The 20,276-nt window shown below is 41.8% G+C and overlaps 2 protein-coding genes across 5 annotated transcripts in view; one reads left to right on the top strand and one right to left on the bottom strand.

The window, feature by feature from the left end:
• Positions 1–20,276, bottom strand: part of LOC141753821 (uncharacterized) — a 443,535-nt gene that overhangs the window by 155,223 nt on the left and 268,036 nt on the right. The window lies entirely within an intron of this gene.
• The window catches only part of LOC141753805 (glutamate receptor ionotropic, kainate 5-like), a 194,662-nt gene that overhangs the window by 112,174 nt on the left and 62,212 nt on the right, over positions 1–20,276 (top strand). For all 4 annotated transcript variants that reach the window (XM_074612396.1, XM_074612395.1, XM_074612397.1 and 1 more), the window contains exon 3: positions 5,949–6,107. In XM_074612396.1, the coding sequence (XP_074468497.1) occupies positions 5,999–6,107 (109 nt within the window). In that variant the 5' untranslated portion in view covers positions 5,949–5,998. The remainder of the gene's footprint in view (positions 1–5,948; positions 6,108–20,276) is intronic.

The raw sequence follows: 20,276 nt of genomic DNA, 5'->3' as shown, positions 1-20,276 counted from the left end.
TCCAACATTTTCTACTTTCTGGTTTCGGCTTGCTGCGGTTTGTTTTGGTTGACGGATACGGAACGGATATGACGTCACGTTACTCAGACTACAACAATAAAAGTGGTAACTTCCTTCGACCTCCACATAGACTCAGATGAAGCAAATATATCGATTCTGGCATTGAAACACCCCTACAGCATAAGTAAAAAAACAATTAACATATTTCATTATTTAGTTTGGAAGGTTCAGCAGAAAGCACTGACGAGGTTCTGTTGTGAATCCAGTAATTAGTAGGTGACCATAGAAACAGAAGTTCTCAGTTGATAAATTAAAAATCAGTCGAATGAGCTCTTGGAAGGATTCCGTTAGAAAATAAATAAATCTTTAGGGTTATAAATCTGTTTTCTGCCACTCTTGTTTTGTGTTGTTTCCTGTCACTGTGTTTACCGCAGGGCGACGTTTTTTTTTGTTTAATGTGATTTCTTGGAAGGCAGACCAGCGTTACATGCAGGACTCGAACCTTCCTCTTTCTTTCCCTCCTGCTGTTTTCGGTGGCAGAAGTGTGTCGCGTGTCAGCGGCTAAATGAGGGGATTACCATGTCATTATAGAGGTTTGAGTCAGCAACACTCTGCGCTTCATGATGCCGCCGCCGCAAAACAAAATCTCCTTATCCCCAGAAGGGAAAGAAAGCTAATATCCTATATTTAGGTGAGCATTAAGGGCCATTACCCGACAGACAAAGTGCTTTATCCGGAGCGCTCCTCTTTTGTTGGGTCTCTTTTATTGTATGTGAAACGAGGTGGGGGAGATATCATCCTTCACATCAGAAAAAGCTCACAGCCAGCTCTGATGTTTCCCTCTTTCATCTGCATGAGATGAGCTACCAGCAGGTCAGGAGAGTCAAATTCACGATATAACCTTTAATGCGGCGCTGCAGCAGACGGAGGGGAGGGAGGGTTTGGCTTTCTGCAGATTAAAAAGGCGTGTTTTCTAACCTTTTGTGTTGAGAGATGTATTCATGTTGACCGAAGCGGCTTCAGTTCAGTTTGAAATGCTGGAGATCCTTTTGTCCCGCTGAGCTAAATCTCTAAAGCTCTTCTTCTTCTTCAGGGATTTCTGCTGACGGGTAGAACACAGAGCGTGTGATGTTTATGTGGAGCAGTGTAAAGTCAGGATGGATGGACGAATCAACACTGATGTTCCGGCTTCATTTCAGGGTTTTTTATTATTTAACCATTTACTGTCTTGGTATGTGGCATACTGCTACATCCCACCAAGTTTAACTCCCTTAGCTCCATTAACCCTCTGAGACCCACAATAGAGCCGTTTTAGTCTTTTTTAGGGAGGTACAGGGGGTCTTTAGGGGGAGATAGCAGGTCAACAGTAGATGTCACGTAGAAGTGGTGAACATCATCTGAAAGCTGAAAACCTGAAGATTAATTATATTGTAAAAGTGTATCAGGGTTTAGAACATTATGATAGAAGTATATGATGGTCATCCCCATGCTCTATTATGTCTCATAAGTTGTTGCAGCAATGTTTGGGTTGATACCATTTGTTACACAGATTTGGTGCTAAATTTAACCATTTTTTACCACTCGAGAATTGATCAAAATTATCAATAATCCCTCCAAAATACCACATTAAGACACCAAGACCTTGAGGAACACCATAGAAGAAGCCATGCTGTGATTTGGGATCAAAACCTTTTGACATTTTTGGAGATTTTCTGCAAGGATTGCATTTTTCGGCGATTGGATGGCGAGCACTTCTGTTGTGTAAACTGCTCAGAAACCCCCTTATTGTCAATCTAGCTAGGAAAGCCATCCATCCTCTGAATGCTCTAGGTCTCTAGTTTGTGGCTGTAAAGTTTCATGAGGCTGTGATTATCCTAGAGGTCACCACAAGGTCATTTTATACAGTTGGGCATGTGCCAGAACATTTGCACACGGCACAACACCTGCCCTTATTTCGCTTAGGGGGCGTTATGCTAATAATAAAACCATCGGCCACATGCCTCCAATTTCTGATCAAGTGGGATTCATCATTGAGCACACCTGGTAACAGCAGATATGGATGGTTAGGAAAGTTTGGGGCTGGAGTTGGTTTCCCTTATTTTATTAAGAGAAAATATAAGAGAAGTTTAAGAGCATGTTTCTGCATGAGGCCCATTGTCTCATACGTCTAGGATATTGTTTGTTCTGTAGTTGCCGCCGCTCTGACCCCTCGCCGTCTTCCCTTGTAAAGCTGATGAACCGGGACTTAAAGCCTCCTGCTCTGCTACTGCTCGCTGTAAGTCGCTGCGAATGAGTGTCAGCTAAATGCCTCCAATGTAAAATGAGATGGGATTGAAAGCAGCTAATAGAGTTGAGGCTGTGATTAGCCTCGGAGCTGCTGCAGTGAACTGCGGTGGCGGTTGGTATCAGCGGGGTCCCCGTCGGCTCTGTTTGCCAGCTGACATGATAGCACTTCCTGCAGGAAAGACCCTAATTAATTGTTATCATCATTTGTTTATTTCTGCCTGCAGCCGTTTCTCATTTCCTGTCTCAGCTCACCATCACGTCTCTTTCTGCCCAATTTCCTGTCACTCACATTGTTGCCTTCATATTCTTTGCTTTCTTTTCTTTTTTTTTCCATTTGTCACTTTGCTGTTTCTACATCTCTCCTCTTTCAGCCTCTTTCTCCCTCCGTTTATCACTCTCTCTTGATGTCTTGTTGTCTCTGAGGCTCTCCATCTCTTTCTTGCTCTCTCTCAGCCGACTTCATTCGCTCTGTTGGCAGGATTGTTGGCAAACAGCAGGTTGTTTTGAAGGTTCATTTTGGGGGTAACTCTGCTCAGGAGTCCTCCCAAGAACAGCCTCTTTTGGCTTCTCAAAAAGTTGATGTTATTTTCAGTTTGCAAACTTGATGGACTCAGAAAGAACTTGAAAGTTTAGGGTTGAAAAAGGAATAAAATATAGTACTGGAACAGACTCCTCTGGTTGCTAAAAGAAGTCTGATTGTATAGAAGTCTATGAGAAAATGAGCCTACTTCTCACTTGATTTATTACCTCAGTAAACATTGTAAACATGAGTTTATGGTCTCAATCACTAGTTTCAAGTCTTCTTCAAAACAGCATGATGTTCATTTAGTAAATTATGGTCCCATTTAGAGTCAAATAGACCATAAAGCAGGGGATGCTTTAGGGCGGGACTACTTTGTGATTGACAGGTTGCTGCCACGGCGTTGTGCGGCCTAACCCTTTCACAGTGTGTTTTTCACTTCATCAAAGTTAATTAGAACATTTTTGATTGCCTAAAAATGTCTTATTCAGCGTTCGGTTGTACTTAGCTCCACCCCCTCTCGTGTCACTTCTCATTGCAAAAACCAAGACGGCGAAGGCCAAAAACCAAGATGGCGAAAGCAAAAGACCGAGGTTGTGGCGGCAAAAGACCAAGATGTTGACGGCCAAAAACCAAAATAGTGACGCCCAAAAACCAAGATGTTGACAGCCAAATACCAAGATGTTGATGGCCAAAAACCAAAATAGTGACGCCCAAAAACCAAGATGTTGACGGCCAAATACCACGATGGCGATGCCCAAAACCAAGATGGAGAAGGCTAAATACCAAATTGGCGACGGCTAAAATGACAAACTCGAGGCTTCTAAACGGCGGTCCACAAACCAATGGATGATGTTACAGTGACTACATCTACTTCTTATATACAGTCTATGGTTCCGTAAAAAAAAAAGTGAATTGCCACCACAGTAATGGCGCTAGATGACGAAACACACAAAACAGTCACCAGATTCATCTAGAATTAGTGCGTTCTCAGCTCTACCACAAACAAAGTGGTACAAAATATGCTAAATGTCATTACAGCGCCACGGGCTCCACACAGGAAACACCGTCTAACTTGTGGGCGCTGTGTCCGATGATGTCACGTCAACTGCTTGCAGCTTTACTTTTTGTTTTTAACCAACAATCAGTTTTCACATTTAGACTCTGGGAAGACAAAACATTCAGCTGGCAAACGCAACAGATAACAATCAGTATGTGTTGTGATTATCAGTCAGTCATCTTTAAAAACAGTAACATCATCATTATCATCATCATCTATATCTCCTCTCCCTCCACCCCCCTCTTCCTTTTTCATTTTATCTTCCTCCATCTCTCCGCGGTTTGTGTCTCGCTCTCTGCCACGGAGCTCGTCCCGATCGACTCGAGCCAATTTAAATTCCATTTGGGAATCTCATTTAAATTCATGTGGGATGCCTCATTGGCAGGGCGGCGATAAACATTTAGCGAGGGGCGGGTTAAACAAATCAAGAACGTGTTGTTTGGGGGGAGAGGGGGAATTAGAGGAACATAACTCAACTGTCCGCGCAGAGATGGTGAAGATGAAGCAGTTGCATTATGGGATTGAACGGCGTTAGATGTTCGTCGGGGCTCAGTGTTGTTGCTCTGAGAACTTCAATGCAAACATGCAAAACACTCACGCACGCTAATGAAAAAATCTCGCTTCAGTCTCTCTAATCTACTTTGAAGATTTGGACTCGTTTCGTCATGCTCCCTCGCTCAGCCATTTTAAATCTCTCTCCCTCTGCAACATGTGATCGTCTCTTCATCTCTCTCTCTCACACTTTTGTTCGCCAATATTCTCTTTTTCTTCCTCCCTCTGTCTGGCTCTCTTTTTCCTTTCCTGTCTCTGTCCTCTCTCACGTTTTCTCTCTCCTCCCTCTCATTCCTTTTCTCTGATCTTCTCATGTCGTCTCTGCCTCCCTTTCTTTCTCTCAGACTACATTCACACTAAGCCGGCTAATTTAGAAAACAGTTTACATGTGAAAACAATCGGTGCCCACGCTGGTAATTTTGTTTCTTCATCTAAAAGGAAACATCTGAACAACGGAATAAACTGCTAAACTGCTTTTTTTCTCTGTCGTCTTTTAGTCAGCAAACAACAAAAGTGTTGATCACAGGAAACGTGTTCAGCCAACCCGGTCGCACGAAAATGCGTTTTGCAAGGGCAAAAGCGTGTAATAAGAATGCAGTTCTTGCTTTAGGCGTGTCATTTGTACACCATGTAGTTTGTACTGTCTGAAATGTCAATACATCTTCGTAAATATACATATAAAAGTAGGACGTAGAATAAAAAGTGAGAAAACCGCTTAAGGCGGGGAGGCGGATGGGTCCAAAAAACACAGGACTTTCAACCAGGAGACCTGTGTTTTGTGTTTTGTAAGCTATGTTTGTGACATGTTTTCTGTATTTATGTTACGTTGTTTCCATATGTATTGTACGTACTTACTTCAAGGCCAACCAAGACGTTTTCCCTTAACCTAACTAAGTGGTTTTGTTGCCCCCTGCTCGTGCTGCACCTTCATACGTGTAACATTTACGCCTTGGCGAGGCAAAACATGACACTAATACGCTGTCTTCCGGTGGAGACGCGGGTCTATTATACGCTTTGGTGTGATACCGGGTTGGTTCCGTAGCGGGACAGTCTGGTTACTCTGCAGAGTTTCAGTTGGTTAAACGTCCAGTCAGTCCTGCTCTCTGTCATCCCCTGTGCTTTAATAACTTCTGATTTAGTTTTTCTCATTTACATATTTTTTTTTATCTCAGAGATTCAAGGATTTATTTGTCACATACTCTTATTTCTCAATACGTGCAGTGAGTTGCGGGGGTAGCGGCCTTCTCCGCTTAGCATCTCTAAGTGTATGGATGATATCATTGTTCAAATCACTGAAATTACTGACTTGCTGCAAGTTGAGTGTTTATAGAGCAGCTGACTGTTGACTGTCAGCGGTGAGATTTGAATGTCTGAATTTAAAGGCTGAGATGGTAACAAATGACCCCGTAAAACATGTGTGACAGCTGTTCAATTCAATCATTAAAATCAAAGACTCGATATCTGATATGTGGGAGATTATATGATGTACTATATATAGATGTAGTAGTAATGAATCCTCCTGTCCTGCAGGTGGCGGTACAGGCAGCCAGCAGACCATTCTCCATGAGGAGCAGTGGAAGATGCCGGCTCTGCCAGCACTGCTGCTGTCGATTTACTTCGCCGTCCTGCTGCTGACCATGGCACCGCTCTCCTTCAGCAAGGCCAACACCCTCTCTGCCGTCCGGATGGGTGAGTACCGTCACCGCGACATGGGTTTGGATCCCACAATGTCTGTCTGTCTGCAGTAAAGACTAAAACTTTAAGAGTTGTAAAAGGCCACTTCAAAAATGCATAACAAAAACAATGAAGGGTTTTTTGTTTATAATAAGTAAAGATGTGGCAATTTGCTTGGTAAGAGTTCTTGAAATAAAATGTCAAATTTAGGCCTTTAAGATAAAAAAGAGAACTTGAAATTAGTTGGGGAAACTCATTTTGAGCTATATTTCACTAGTATAAGGACGTGTTGTGTCATAATAAGCCTGTAAGCCTGCACAAGTAGTATTTATTATAGATATTCATGATGTTCAAAATGCATTGTCTAAAAAGAAGTCCCTATCGTCTGAACTGAGAACTTGATTGAGACTTGCTGGTCTTGACCTGGAACTTAACTTGAGACTTTCATTGGGACATGTTGGTGTTGACTTAGAACTTGATGGGGACTTGTTGGTCTTGACTTGGGACTTCATTGGGACTTATTGGTCTGGACTTAGAACTTGATTGGGACTTGTTGGTTTCGATATGGAACTTGATTGGAAAATGTTGGTCTTGACTTAGAACTTGATGGGGACTTGTTGGTCTTGACTTGGGACTTCATTGGGACTTATTGGTCTGGACTTAGAACTTGATTGGGACTTGCTGGTCTGGACTTGGAGCTTGTTGGTCTTGACTTGGGCCTTCATTGGAACTTATTGATCTTGACTTAGAACTTGATTGGGACTTGTTGGTCTTGACATAGAACTTGATTGGGACTTGTTGGTCTTGACGTAGAACTTGATTGGGACTTGTTGGTCTTGACGTAGAACTTGATTGGGACTTGTTGGTCTGGACTAAGAACTTGATTAGGACTTGAACATAGCACTCCCTCACACAGTCTCTCCTTGACAAACATTCATTGTGTGGCTCCATTGTTAACACCAAAAATGACATTTGAACCCGGTCTAGTTTCTCACCTCCACACAGCTGGTCGTCGGTCGTGGTTGGCGTGTTAGAAACGCTATAAAAATTGACGGATGCAGCCCCCAGTTGGGACGATGGAAAACTTAACTGGAAGCATACTTTACTCCAAAGCTCCTGGTAGAAAGTGTCATTATTTACCCAGAATCCTGCTGTCTCCATGAATAAAAACATTCAGAGACACATTCTCTGTTTTAATCCTCCTCCTCTCTCCTGTTTGAATGTGTTAATAAATAAAAACACACTCTTCCTCTGCATCACCTCTATTTTCGAACGCTCCTCTCTCACTCGTTACTCATCCGTTTTGTTGTTTTTGTATCGCTCTCCTCTTGTCGTTTTGTTTCTCCTCTCACCACCCACCACTGTCTCTGTTTGCCATCTTGATTCCTCTCACACTATCTCTTTGCTTTGTTTGTCTTTTTACGAGCCCCTCGAGGCTTCCCTTTGTCTCCGCTGCTCGCTCTCTCGCTCGCTCACTCCTCGTTTCCATTTCTTCTTCCCTACTCGTTTTGTTTCCATCCCAGGTTGGATCATTTGTAAGCGCAAATAAACCCAGAAACTGGATCAGGGAGCGTCTCCGTGACTTCCCTGCATGATTAATGGCGAGGCTTGAGCGCCACTCTGCTATCAGCACCTCGTACTTACGTCCTCATCACGCCCCGCAGAGGAAGATTAACTCCAATAAAAGCAGAGACTCAACATTGAAAGTAAAAGTTCAGCTCTCCTCGCAGCAGATAAGGGTTTCTTTTTTCCCCGTTCATCTTTCAGCCCTGATGGCCTCCAGTTCAAATCCCTGTCGCTTTTATCACGCGGGGCTTCGGCGAAACCGTAGGGCACTTACATGCAAGCTACCATGGCAACCGGGTCGCCTGGCAATGTGTAATGGCTCACCTTTCACTCTTCCATTAATAACAGCTGACTACTCCACACACACACTCTTATATTTGACACGTGCGAACACACAAACAGTGAAGCACACACTCGTTTCTTTCATGTCTGATAAGTGGAGTTACAGTGGAAATAACAGAAGTCACACTGAATTCAGCTGCAAAGGGAAATACAGAGACAGGACTCCAGTCTTTATTTTATTTTATTATTTATAATAATAATAAACATTTCACACCCAAAGTAAAAGAACAGGCTAATTTTATTCTATTTCTTTCTAACGGTCAACAAATCCCATGAAAAAACTCAACCCGACAGTGTGTTAATCTGACTCTCGGTACTGTCTGACTTCCTGTCTGTGGCTCTCAGCTCCAAGCCCATTGGTTCCTACTGAAGACAAGTAAACCAAGAAAATTCCTAGCCCCCATGATGCTTGAGTTATGGGCGCTACTTCCGGCGCGTCGTTTTGCTGAACCTTAACTGGCGTTTTCCATGGTAATGGTACGCTAATCACTCTCCTAGAGCGATTATATTAAGAAATCTATTAAAACATGTGTGAACACCACCTATTCCACCTCAAACGGGATAATGTGATCATACCTCTGCCTTCTACTATGGAGGGATGGGACCTGAAGAAGTGGCCTCAGATAACCTACACTAGCATATTTAGCTACGTTATTGACTCTGTTGCTACAGACGGTGAAGCGATGAACAATCTGAAAAGCGATGAGGCAGATCAGTACTTCCACAGTAACAAGGTTTAGTTTTTTTCTACACACAGATAACCATACTTAAACTATCTGTAGTCCAATGCTGCCCTGCACTCCGTGCCATAAACTGCCTTACATTTTAATCTGTACAGAAAATAGCGAAAGTAACTGGCTGTCATTAAACAGACGATACAATGCTGTGTCCTCCCTACACATGAAATCATAGCTGATGTTCTCCTGGCACTGCTGTCAGTCCTTTAAAGGACCTGACATCTCTTCTGGTCTTTCGTAGCCCAACCACAAAGTAGGATACAGGTTTTCCTCCTTGGCTTTTTGTCCACTAAATGAACTGAGCCACATTCTTCTGGATTCCTCGTCTGTAGGTCGGCGATGGAAACTGTACCGTCGGTCACAACAACAATCCCTTTTTGTTTTGGGTGCATGTTCAACACACTGTTGTTGAAGCCACAGATTTAGCTTTGTCTGGTTGTTAGTACAGCTGGCAACAGCGTAACAAGTACCAGAGCTCCACAAGGACATTTTAATTTAACGTCAAATATCTGTTAACAAAAAAAAAGCAAGATTTGCTAAATTGAAGGCGAATTACTTTACAAAAGAAGCGCCGTTAGCCACTATTGTTAGCCTATGGGACTAACTAGCTTACTGCTACTTCTGCTACCTCACCCATAATCATTTCTACAGTAATGCTCCCGAGAATAAGGTGGATAGTCTCTTTTTTTTTTAAAAAAGGGCCCAGTAATTTCCTAAAAACAGCTGGTCACTGTACATTTTATCAAACAAACAGGAGGAAATTGGTTTGGGACTATTTTCAGTGGCGGATTAATCCACATTTGTTGCTCTACAGGGAGTATTTGGGGCAGCACTTACTCCTTGATAATCTTTTTAAATATCTGGTTTTCTCAAGGCAGTTTTGTATGGACATTTGATCACATAGGTTAAAGCATTTTACAGGAAGGTTGTTGCTTTGACTCATTTTGAAGTTGTATAACGAAAAGAAACGCAGGAAAATTGCAGCAAAAATATATATTTGAGTTGTTGAAAGAAAGTGCTTTTTTATTTTTTTTAAAAGACCAATAAAAAGCCAGTCTGCATTCCTCTCTTCAGGTGATGGGAAATCTATTTTAGTTCCACTCCAACATACTCAGCTTTAAAAAAAATTCAACATTCACGATTCAGTAGCTGAGAAGTAAAAAGAACTGTGTGAAAGTGCTTTTGTCATTCAAGAACTCAGATCACGGTTGGAAACTGCCAGCAGTCAAATGCTGGTACAGTGTGTCCTGCAGTGATTTGCCTGCTGCTATGGCTGAACACCAAATATCTGGCAATCATCAGGACGCATACACAAAGGTTCTGAGTAACAATCATCTGAACAAAAGATGAAAAACCCACATTTCTTTATTCGACATGGACAGGAAAACATTTCAACCACTTCCTCAGGTCAGTCGGAGTCGAAGAACCAACCATCACCGCGGTTCTCACTCTGCAACAAGCCAAACAAACATAAGACTTTTAACCCTCATTATCGTCAGACCCGTGAGTCGCTAGTCAGTCAAGTTAACGTCAACAACGACCGTTTCCTAACCTTAACTAAGTGGTTCTGTTGCCTAAACCTAACTTCCTGTGAAAGCAGAAGTTTATTTTAATTATAAACATTAGACAGAGTTATGTTCACAGTCATAATAATAACAAATACATTCATTTTTCCCCTCAGATAGTTTGAAATACGTTTAGGACTGGGGAAGATGTTCTTCTATGGTCTTTAGTTTTATCTGCTTTAATGAACGTTTTTAATGATACTCGTGTTTAGACCATTTCAACAGAAAATGACCCAACTATTTGTTACCATTGTGGTCTGGTTTTCATGATGATCCATGGGTTTGAGCTGGTCCTAGATATTAACCCCTAATCTTTACATGAGACAAAAAAAGTTGGAAAAGGGATTTTCACAATTGGATATATAAAGCGGTGTATCATCTGCATCAAGTTAAATACGATATCTTCGATCTGCCATTTTCGTTCCAAGAATATTGAAATTTCAAAGCACTGATTTACCCAAAGAATTAATGAAAGACTTATATTATTATATATAATATTGACACGCCGTCCCTGGTCAGTCCAAAAGTAACGTCTCCGATGCCGAGGGTCACTGACCAAGTGGCGGTATTTGACGAGTTTGGAGTCACACTAAACTAAACTTCATTGTGAGTTCTGTTTAGAGGGAAACATATTTTGATGCATATTGAATTGAATTATGTTTACAAATTTCTAAATTATAGTCCACGTAGGGAGGTCGGGCTGGACAGGTCAAACAGGTATAAACAGGTTCGTAAAATTCAAACAATTTTCTTAGAGTTATGAGCTATTATAAGTTTATGATGTATATAATGGGAATACAAAAGGAAATAATGTAATGATTACATTTTCATGTACAAATCCATGAACACTTTGTGCAGCAGCTTGCCTGATCAACAACGATACCCAACAATCTCTCTATTTACCTAACATGGGAACAAACCTGTACACCTGACCAAAGTCACAAACTGGATTCTTGTAACAAAATAGCGATACCTGTGTGAGCCAGTGAATCGTATTAATCATTCGTACAAAATGTGCCCTCAGACGGCTGAAGTGTTTCAGGACCTTGTCAGTCTTATTCTTGGAAAAGCAATTATAACCAGCACTTCACATGAGCAGCAATCAAATCACAAAACAAGAATGACTCAGCTGTAATTATCAATCACATAAGGCTAACAAGCAGATTCATCTCTGTCACGCTGGGAAGCGACCCAGATGGGAGCAGAGACGGTGACTGTAATTAGGGCAACTTTGTGTTATTGTTGCCGGTCTCCGGCCGAGCCGCCGCGCCAGCTCGCGGGTCAATAAATCCCAGTCAAATGGCAATTAGTGTTCAGAGAAGCTGTCACCAGAAGAGGCACAAACAGGAGTCAATCTGTGTATCAGAAGGCTGGCGAAGACGTAACCACGGCAGAGAAAAGTTTCAGGGCCAAACTTAAACTCAATATCAACAACACTAAGAATCTACAGTGATGCCGGCGGCTCTGTGAGGCACAGTGGTACTTTGAGCTAAATACTAACATTGCCATGCTAACATTGGTATGAAAAAATACTCCACAGATGTAGAATTACACGACTAGAACATTGTCAGACCCATGATGGATAGTTGTAATATCAGCAGCAGAACTAGAGATACATCAGACCGGCACATAGGGGTACTTCGCAAAACGTCAAGGCCCTCGCCTTTTTAAGGGAAAGAAAACCAAAGATTCTATAGATGTCAGTGTAATTTGATGTGTGTTTGTATAGTAAAAATGTTTTATACACATGTCTAATAATTATTTTGCGTCCTTGCCTGAACCTGATTGTTGGCGATACCTTAATAAATGAAGGTTGATCGCCGCCATGTCCCCTCAGTCTTCCCCCGTCCAGCACAGTGGCCGGATATTGCTAATCCATACATCTGCTGCAGTGATGTTCAGTTGTACTCCAGGTTCCTGTGACATCACTAGTGGGTGTGGTTACAGGTGCAGCAAAGCACAGCCAACCGCACCTATCAGTGAAGCTAGCTGCGGTCAGATGATTGCATTACATTGCACAGATGTTCACATTATTGTGTACACCCTCAGTGCTGATGCAAAGTGGTGGCTTTTAGAGAACCAAAAGAGCATGAAATAAATCTTAAAGTGACATCAGCGTGCAGATATTTTCTCCTCTGGCGAGGATTAAATATCAAGTCAAGAGCATAAATACTGTAGTGTCCTTCAGCCGCTGCTAAAACCCTCCAGGAGTTATTTCAACCTGCGCTATCAGTCACTCTGAAGGAGTCATTAACTCACGTTCATCAGTAAATATCTCTTAACTACAGAAGAGCCAGCGTGTCACCGCAGGACGGCCCGAACATTAATCCTTTAAATATTACTTAAAAAAAAAAATCAGTTTCTGGGCGCAGGTCGTTTTGTGAGTAAAGATGTCAGTTTTTATTTGAAAAGACAAATGTCTTGTTTTGGAAGGGAAACCCAAACTGAATATGAATTTCATTCATGTTCAGTTTTCCCCCTCCGTCCGACCTCTGGGCCTCTTAAAGCTGCCAGTTCAACAGGACAAGCACACCCAATAAATAAATTAGAATAAAAGAGTAAATGGGAAGAAAAGAAAAGAAAAGCCTCGGTGGAAGCAGAGAGAAGCAACTCACCAGAGAAATGAGAAGTAAACAAACCCTCCGTCGGCCCGGAGCTTTAATCTGAAGGATTTTAACTTTTTACAAACACACCCTGAGGCTCGACTTTATTATCTCTGCTAAATGACTCTCTACGCTACAACTGCAGGCTTTGTCTCTTATGAATGTTTTACTATGTGGGGATATCTCAGCGTCGGACATGTGATTGAACCAACCAATCAGAAGCTGCTGTAACACAGAGGTAAATGTGAAGGGGAAAAAAAAACATTCAGCATGTTGTTGGAGCCAAATAAAATGTATCATAACTTCTAAATTGTGTATGAATTATAAGAAATACGGATAATACAACAAAAGAGGATCACATGAAAGTCCAATAGTCTCACGGCAGTTTCGTGATATAGTCACGAAATTTAATCTATTTGATTTGTTTACATAGACATGAATTTCCCTTTTTTTCGTGACGCTCAGCACAACTTTATACAACACGTGTTGCACGTGTCAATTTGCGCTCCAGTCTCTTCAAAATAAAACTACGTCAGGTTCAGGAAAAGATGGTGGTTTGGGTTAAAATAACTCTGGAAGTGGCGTTACTTAAGTACGGATGTTATACGACAAATAAATCAACGTTAACGTCTGGCCTCACACGGGGCACCAACAGCGGTCTCCTAGTGAAAGTCTGGTGTTTTTTGACCCACCAATCCACCCCGATCTCATCCCTATGCGGCGTTCGCTGCTCTCTATACTTCCCACTTCATAATTACGTGGATTACATAAAAATTTATTTCATGACCATCACAAAAAAAAAATTGAAAAGTCGTGTCTTTGTACACGAATCAATACATTAAATTGCGTGTCTATTTCACGAACTTTAGTGCGACTGGGCTGGAATGTCTGAACCAATCCATCCAATATTAGTTGATATATTTCAGTCTGGGACTAAAGGCTGTTACACACTAGGGGTGTTTTTTTTGTTTTTTTGTGCAATGAACTTGCACATCAATATATTTGTTGTTTTTGTCGTGAGCACTTTGACATAGAATGCGAATATTACGCAGAGAAAAAACAACATACTTTTTTTCGGAACAAGTTAGATTTTTATGAGCCTTCGCACCGTGAATGAAGGCATCAACCAATCACGTCGTGCGAAACGGGTTGAGTTGCATCTATATTTACAGAAACACGTGTCCGCTCGTTACATGTGTTCAGTCTTTTAAAAAAATAATTAACTTCCGTCTTCACAGGAAACCATTTGGTCAGAACGCCGGTCTCCTGGGCGAAAGATCCCCCATCCACCCCGACCTCCTTTCTACGCGGTGTTTGTCGCTCTTTATATTCCCTGGTTCACGATTACGTGGATTACACACATATTTAATTTGTGGGATGTACACGAATTACAGTGCATTTACTATGTGTAGGTACAAACGTAGGCAAAGTTGTTGGTAACGTTCCGTTAAAGAGAGAAAAACCCACAATGGTCACTGAAATAACTTGAAACTGACAAAAGTAATAATAAATAAAAATTTACTGAAAATTAACTAATGAAAATCAGCTGTTGCTTTTGAATTATGGTTCAACAGAATCATTTTAAAAAACAAACTGATGAAACTGGCCTGGACAAAAATGATGGTAGCCCTAGAAAAGATGGAAAATAATGTGACCATAGGGACATATTAAACTAAGGTGTGTCCTGTAATTAGCATCACAGGTGTCTTCAAACTTGTAATCAGTCAGTCTGCCTATTTAAAGGGTGAAAAGTAGTCACTGTGCTTTTTGGCATCATGGTGTGTACCACACTGAACATGGACCACAGAAAGCTAAGGAGAGAGTTGTCTCAGGAGATCAGAAAGAACATTATAGACCTTCATGTTAAAGGTAAAGGCTATAAGACCATCTCCAAGCAGCCTGACGTTCCTGTGACTACAGCTGCACATATTATTCAGAAGTTTAAGGTCCATGGGACTGTAGCCAACCTCCCTGGACGTGGCCGCAAGAGGAAAATTGATGACATATTGAAGAGACGGATAATACGAATGGTAACCAAAGAGCCCAGAACAACTTCCAAAGAGATTAGAGGTGAACTCCAAGGTCAAGGTACATCAGTGTCAGATCGCACCATCCGTCACTGTTTGAGCCAAAGTGGACTTAATGGAAGACAACCGAGGAGGACACCAAATCATAAAAAAGCGAGACTGGAATTTTCCAAAATGCATATTGACAAGCCACAAAGCTTCTGGTAGAATGTCCTTTGGACAGATGAGACAAAACTGGAGCTTTTTGGCAAGTCACATCAGCTCTATGTTCACAGACGAAGAGATGAAGCATCCAAAGAAAAGAACACTGTACCTAATGTGAAACATGGAGGAGGCTCGGTTATGTTATGGGGCTGCTTTGCTGCATCTGGCACAGGGTGTCTTGAATCTGTGCAGGGTGCAATGAAATCTCAAGACTATCAAGGCATTCTGGAGCGAAATGTGCTGCCCAGTGTCAGAAAGCTTGGTCTCAGTTGCAGGTCATGGGTCCTCAAACAGGATAATGACCCAAAACACAGCTAAAAACACCCAAGAATGGCTAAGAACAAAACATTGGACTATTCTGAAGTGGCCTTCTATGAGCCCGGATCCAAATCCTATTGAACATCTGTGGAAGGAGCTGAAACATGCATTCGGAGAAGGCACCCTTCAAACCTGAGACAGCTGAAGCAGTTTGCTCACGAGGAGTGGGCCAACATACCTGTCGACAGGTGCAGAAGTCTCATTGAGAGTTACAGAAATCACTTGATTGCAGTGATTGCCTCAAAAGGTTGTGCAACAAAATATTAAGTTAATGTTACCATCATTTTTGTCTAGGCCAGTTTCATTAATTTGTTTTTTTAAATGATTCTGCTGAACCATAATTCAAAAACAATATCTGATTTTCATTAGATCATTTTCAGTGAATTTTTATTTATTATTACTTTTGTCAGTTTCAAGTTATTTCAGTGACCATTGTGGGTTTTTCTCTCTTTAACGGAACGTTACCAACAACTTTGCCTACGTCTGTATATCTATGAACACTGTATGAGACCAGCCTGTCCAGAGACTTGTTGAACGATTCTTTGACCCATTACATGAATGTTTGTGAATATGATTTCTCTGAAGGCGTTAGTTTTTCCTCACTTAGTCGTTGTAATTAAGTGTAGTGTGACAAACATCTCCAGTAGATTCCTAATAAAGTAATTATAGAGTGATTTCCCAGCTCTGCTGCAGTTTGTGATAAACTCTGTTTTATTCCTCTCTTTGTGTTCCCTCCTGACAGCCATGTTTACCAACTCTGAGCTGTAAAACAAGCCGTACTCAAATTTACTATCAAATTATGCTGTTTCAACTTCACTTTTTACCCTGGCGGAGAGACGCCCGCGCTCCCCGTCTTCCCGCCCGCTGGTGCACAAACGTCATCTTGTATTTATGTAAAGAGCTTGCGGAGCGAGTGGAGCCGTTTTGTTCTGGATTTAACCTGAGACATGACGATGAAACTCCTTTTATCGAGTCAGAAGGAGTTCTGCAGACTGATTTTTATTTCACCCCTGGAGGCGGTGTGTAACTTCACAAAAAAATTGACTAACAGGTTTTCTTGTCACTTCCCACCTCTGAGCTTCATGCGTTTGACATTCTTTGATACGAGTGTGGAAGTCTGGACTCCGGGGGCTGCAGGTAGGTCGACAGATTCAACGAGACAAAACCAAACGGGGACTAAAAACAAGACATCGCTGCGTCGGCCCGGGGGCGTAATCACAGCTCTGCAGTCCTCTGGTGGCTGCTGTCCTTTCAGAGACAAACAGGACGCCTCTGTGCACACACACACCATCCGCTGTATACAAGCGTGTGTCCGTGTTTTTAAAGGATGTATTGATTTTTGTCGGAGTGAGCCACCCTGACAACATCAAATTTGGTTCAAGTGGAAGGAAATCTGTTCTCTGAAGAATTCAGTTGTTGTTGTTGCAGGTAAACAAAGAGGAGTTGTCTCTTATTTCTTCTTCTCAACAGTCTTTTTGTGTCTCGGTCCTGTTATGTGTATAATTCTTGGAGTTTAAAATGAAATCTGGATCCATTTTGAGTCAGATATGTTAGTCTCGCTGGCGACATGGCTACAGGGATGGCATTGTCAGTCTGTCCAACTCTTTAAGGCCTTTACACACCGTGGAGAACAAACAACACGTAAAGGCAAAATACTCGCCTGTGAATATTTTATGTCTAGGGCTTTTATTGTGAAAGGTAAGAACGGAAGGAGTGGATTTGGTCTGTGCTGCCATTGTAAAGGTTGCCTCCATGTTGTTGTTTCATAAATCAAGAGGGGTGATGGATGGGTCAAACAAACACAGGACTTTCACCCAGGACACTGGGTTTGCAACCTGTGTGAAACCAACAGTGTTATTTTAAGCCCAAACATGATGTGTTTCCCTCAACCTAACCAAGAGTTTTTGTTGCCTAAACCTAAAGTAGAAGTTTTTTGGTTTGTTTCGAAAACGTAACGTTTTCAGCAGTTTCAGTTTCACATCGTGTTAGAACGTGTTGCATTGTTTTACTTTCACTTTTACAACATAGTAGGGCCCTAATGACCCACATCTATTGGCTCGCCGAAATAAATGGGTGATAACGGCCTTGTTAAAGCTGAAGTAGGCGAGATTGGAGCAAATTAGCTAGATTTTTTAAAGCCTGACAACAGAGCCATGAGGAGGTGCAGAAGTCTCTCAGAACACTTGAATTATAATATGCTGAATGGTTACTATGGGATTTTTGCCCAATGATGCCAAAAAATTGTCGCCTACTGCAGCTTTAACCTATTAGTAGTTTAGTAGACCCCTATAGCCTACAAACATGGGACGAATGTGTGTTGATGACGCCTCTTCAATCGCCTGATAACAGTCAGATCGGCTGCGAAAACGAAAGAAAAAGGAGGAATAACTTTTTTCATATAATATCATACGAGCCGTTATATGAGGATACGTTGTCCTGGATGATAATGACTCGAGTCTGTTCTCCTCCTCAGACCAACCCGGTGTGTTCTGGTTCCTTCTGTCCCTGGATAGTTAAATGTTAATGAGCTGGGAACAAAGATGGCCGCTCAGCACATTATACAGAAAGAAAAAAAAAAAGTTCAAATGTTTGACCCTCTGAGATTACTGCTCTTCATCTCCTCGCTCTCTCTCCAGCATCGTTAACCATCCGTGTGTGTGTGTGTGTGTGTGTGTGTGTGTGTGTGTGTGTGTGTTTGTGTGTGCGTGTGCGTGTGTGTGTGTGTGTGTGTGTGTGTGTGTGTGTGTGTGTGTGGTCGCAGTGACCCAGAGAACCAGATCTTGTGTAAACAGAGATAGTGTGTCTGAACGCTGCTGAGGCTCCTGAAGAAGACTCTTTATCTTTATCTCCCCTCTCATCTTCATCCTCCTCCTTCTCCTCTCCCTCTGAACACCGGGCATTCTGGAAGCTCTACCTCTCTGTCTGTTCGGTATCTAACAAGCATCATCTTTTTTTCAGTTAGACAAAGAACATTTGGTAGTGCAGTGTAAAGAAGAAGACAACATAACCGTTTCTTCTTCTTCGTCTTTTTCCTCTGCTCATATGTTTATCTGACATCTTAAGTTACTGGACTTCCTCTGAGGGTGTTTTCACACTCTGACGTCTCTGAAACGAACAGTACTCTGACCTCCTGTGCATTGTGAACGCAAAAAGCTGCCCCAGGTTCACTTTAGCGATGTACTTCGGTACCGAGTCGATGCCAAACGTCTGAAAACGTGAACCAAATGTGGGATAAAGAGTGTGTTTGTGTGGGACAATGTGGGACACGTTACCAAGGATGAGAGGTCGTCTACTATTTTGTTATAATGTCTGTCTAATTTAAATAATAATCATTTATATTCTGCCCCTTATCTTGTAACATCTCTATGCTTTAATGCATCCATAGATCGGTTTCTTGTGAGACTCACATGACCTGCGTCGCTTCATGTCGTCGTGTGAAATTGAAAAATAACTCTGAGCATCGTCTTCCACCGGCTTATATACTTATAAGTAGTTTTACCGTCTTCGTTGTGGCTGCTCTTCCTTTTCTTTGTGGTAGTTTCCATCATATTCCGCCTATATCTGCACAGCTTGTGACTTTGCAGTGACTCTGCAATTTTCCCCCATTGGGCGTATAGCGTAGCGAAGATGGTAAAACGTTAACCTGCTCTTGACCCACGTGTGATCAGTTTGACAGCAAACAGCGCCGTGATGACAGCCTTCCCTGATTTCCTCACAGCCAGATTTTAACTTTTAACTTCGGTTTGACTTTTGAAAACTAGAGTCAATGAAAATGTGGGACATTGTCTCATTATGTGGGACGTGGGACAAGGTATAAAAATGCTGTGGGACACCTGGTCACCCTATTTTTAACAGCTAAAACATTTAAGATTAATTGTGATTTACTATGTTTTTTCTTGTAAATTTTACGACTTTATAAGCCTATCAGCAGATTTGGGAATTTTTTTCTTGTAATATCCAAGTTGTTTTTTTTTCCGTAAATTTATGAGTTTTTTCTTGGAATATAAATATTTATATTTTTACCTATTAGGTCCCTAATATGTCGTCGTAGTAGACACTTCTACTCTATTCAATTCTATTTCGGTTCTAATTGATTTTATCCCTGGACAATCATTAATCCTGATTCAATATTATAATCGATTGACAGCCGTAGTTCTCACAAAGTGGATCTGGGGAATTAAATATCGACTTGCTGGGAATGAACAGCGTTAACGTTAATTGATTCAGGAAATGAATTGATTCATGGCACACGTTTTAAATAACATGTTAATCTTAATGTTTGGGCTTCGGGGGAAGATATTATTTTCAAGTCTAAAGAGGCTCAAGTTGAGTTGCAAGTCCGTCTTGATTTTGTCAAGTTCTAGAGTCCACACCTCGGCCATCCAGCGCTGTATAAAAGTAATTGAGTTGCCTGAAGGGAAGACTTGGAGATCAGATCCTCAGATGTCAGTTAAACAGTGTCTGATCCATCTTCTTTGTATTCCTGTGGTACCGCACCGCGACATGAACCATCTGGCTCTCTTTGTACTTTCCTAAACGGCAGAAACCCACAAAAGTCCTTTTGAGGAAGGACACGATAAATCGGCTCCTAGTTCGCCCCGAGAGGCGTTAATTATTTAAGACACACAAATCAAATCCAGAACAAACCCCAGCAGCAGCAGCAGCAGCAGCAGACTTTCTGCTTGTTACGGAGTCTCAGCAGCATATTCACTTTGATTTCCAGTCTTGTTGTGGGGCGTCTTTACTCTGCAGCTTTACAGCTCAGTGTCCACTGAAACAGGAAAATAAAGGAGGGATGGATTACACCGCAAAATAAATCCAT

Source organism: Sebastes fasciatus, chromosome 17, assembly GCF_043250625.1.
Source record: "Sebastes fasciatus isolate fSebFas1 chromosome 17, fSebFas1.pri, whole genome shotgun sequence".
Classification (NCBI taxonomy): Eukaryota; Metazoa; Chordata; class Actinopteri; order Perciformes; family Sebastidae; genus Sebastes; species Sebastes fasciatus.
Note: the sequence above shows the minus strand (reverse complement) of the source record. Positions and strands in the feature narration are given on the sequence as shown.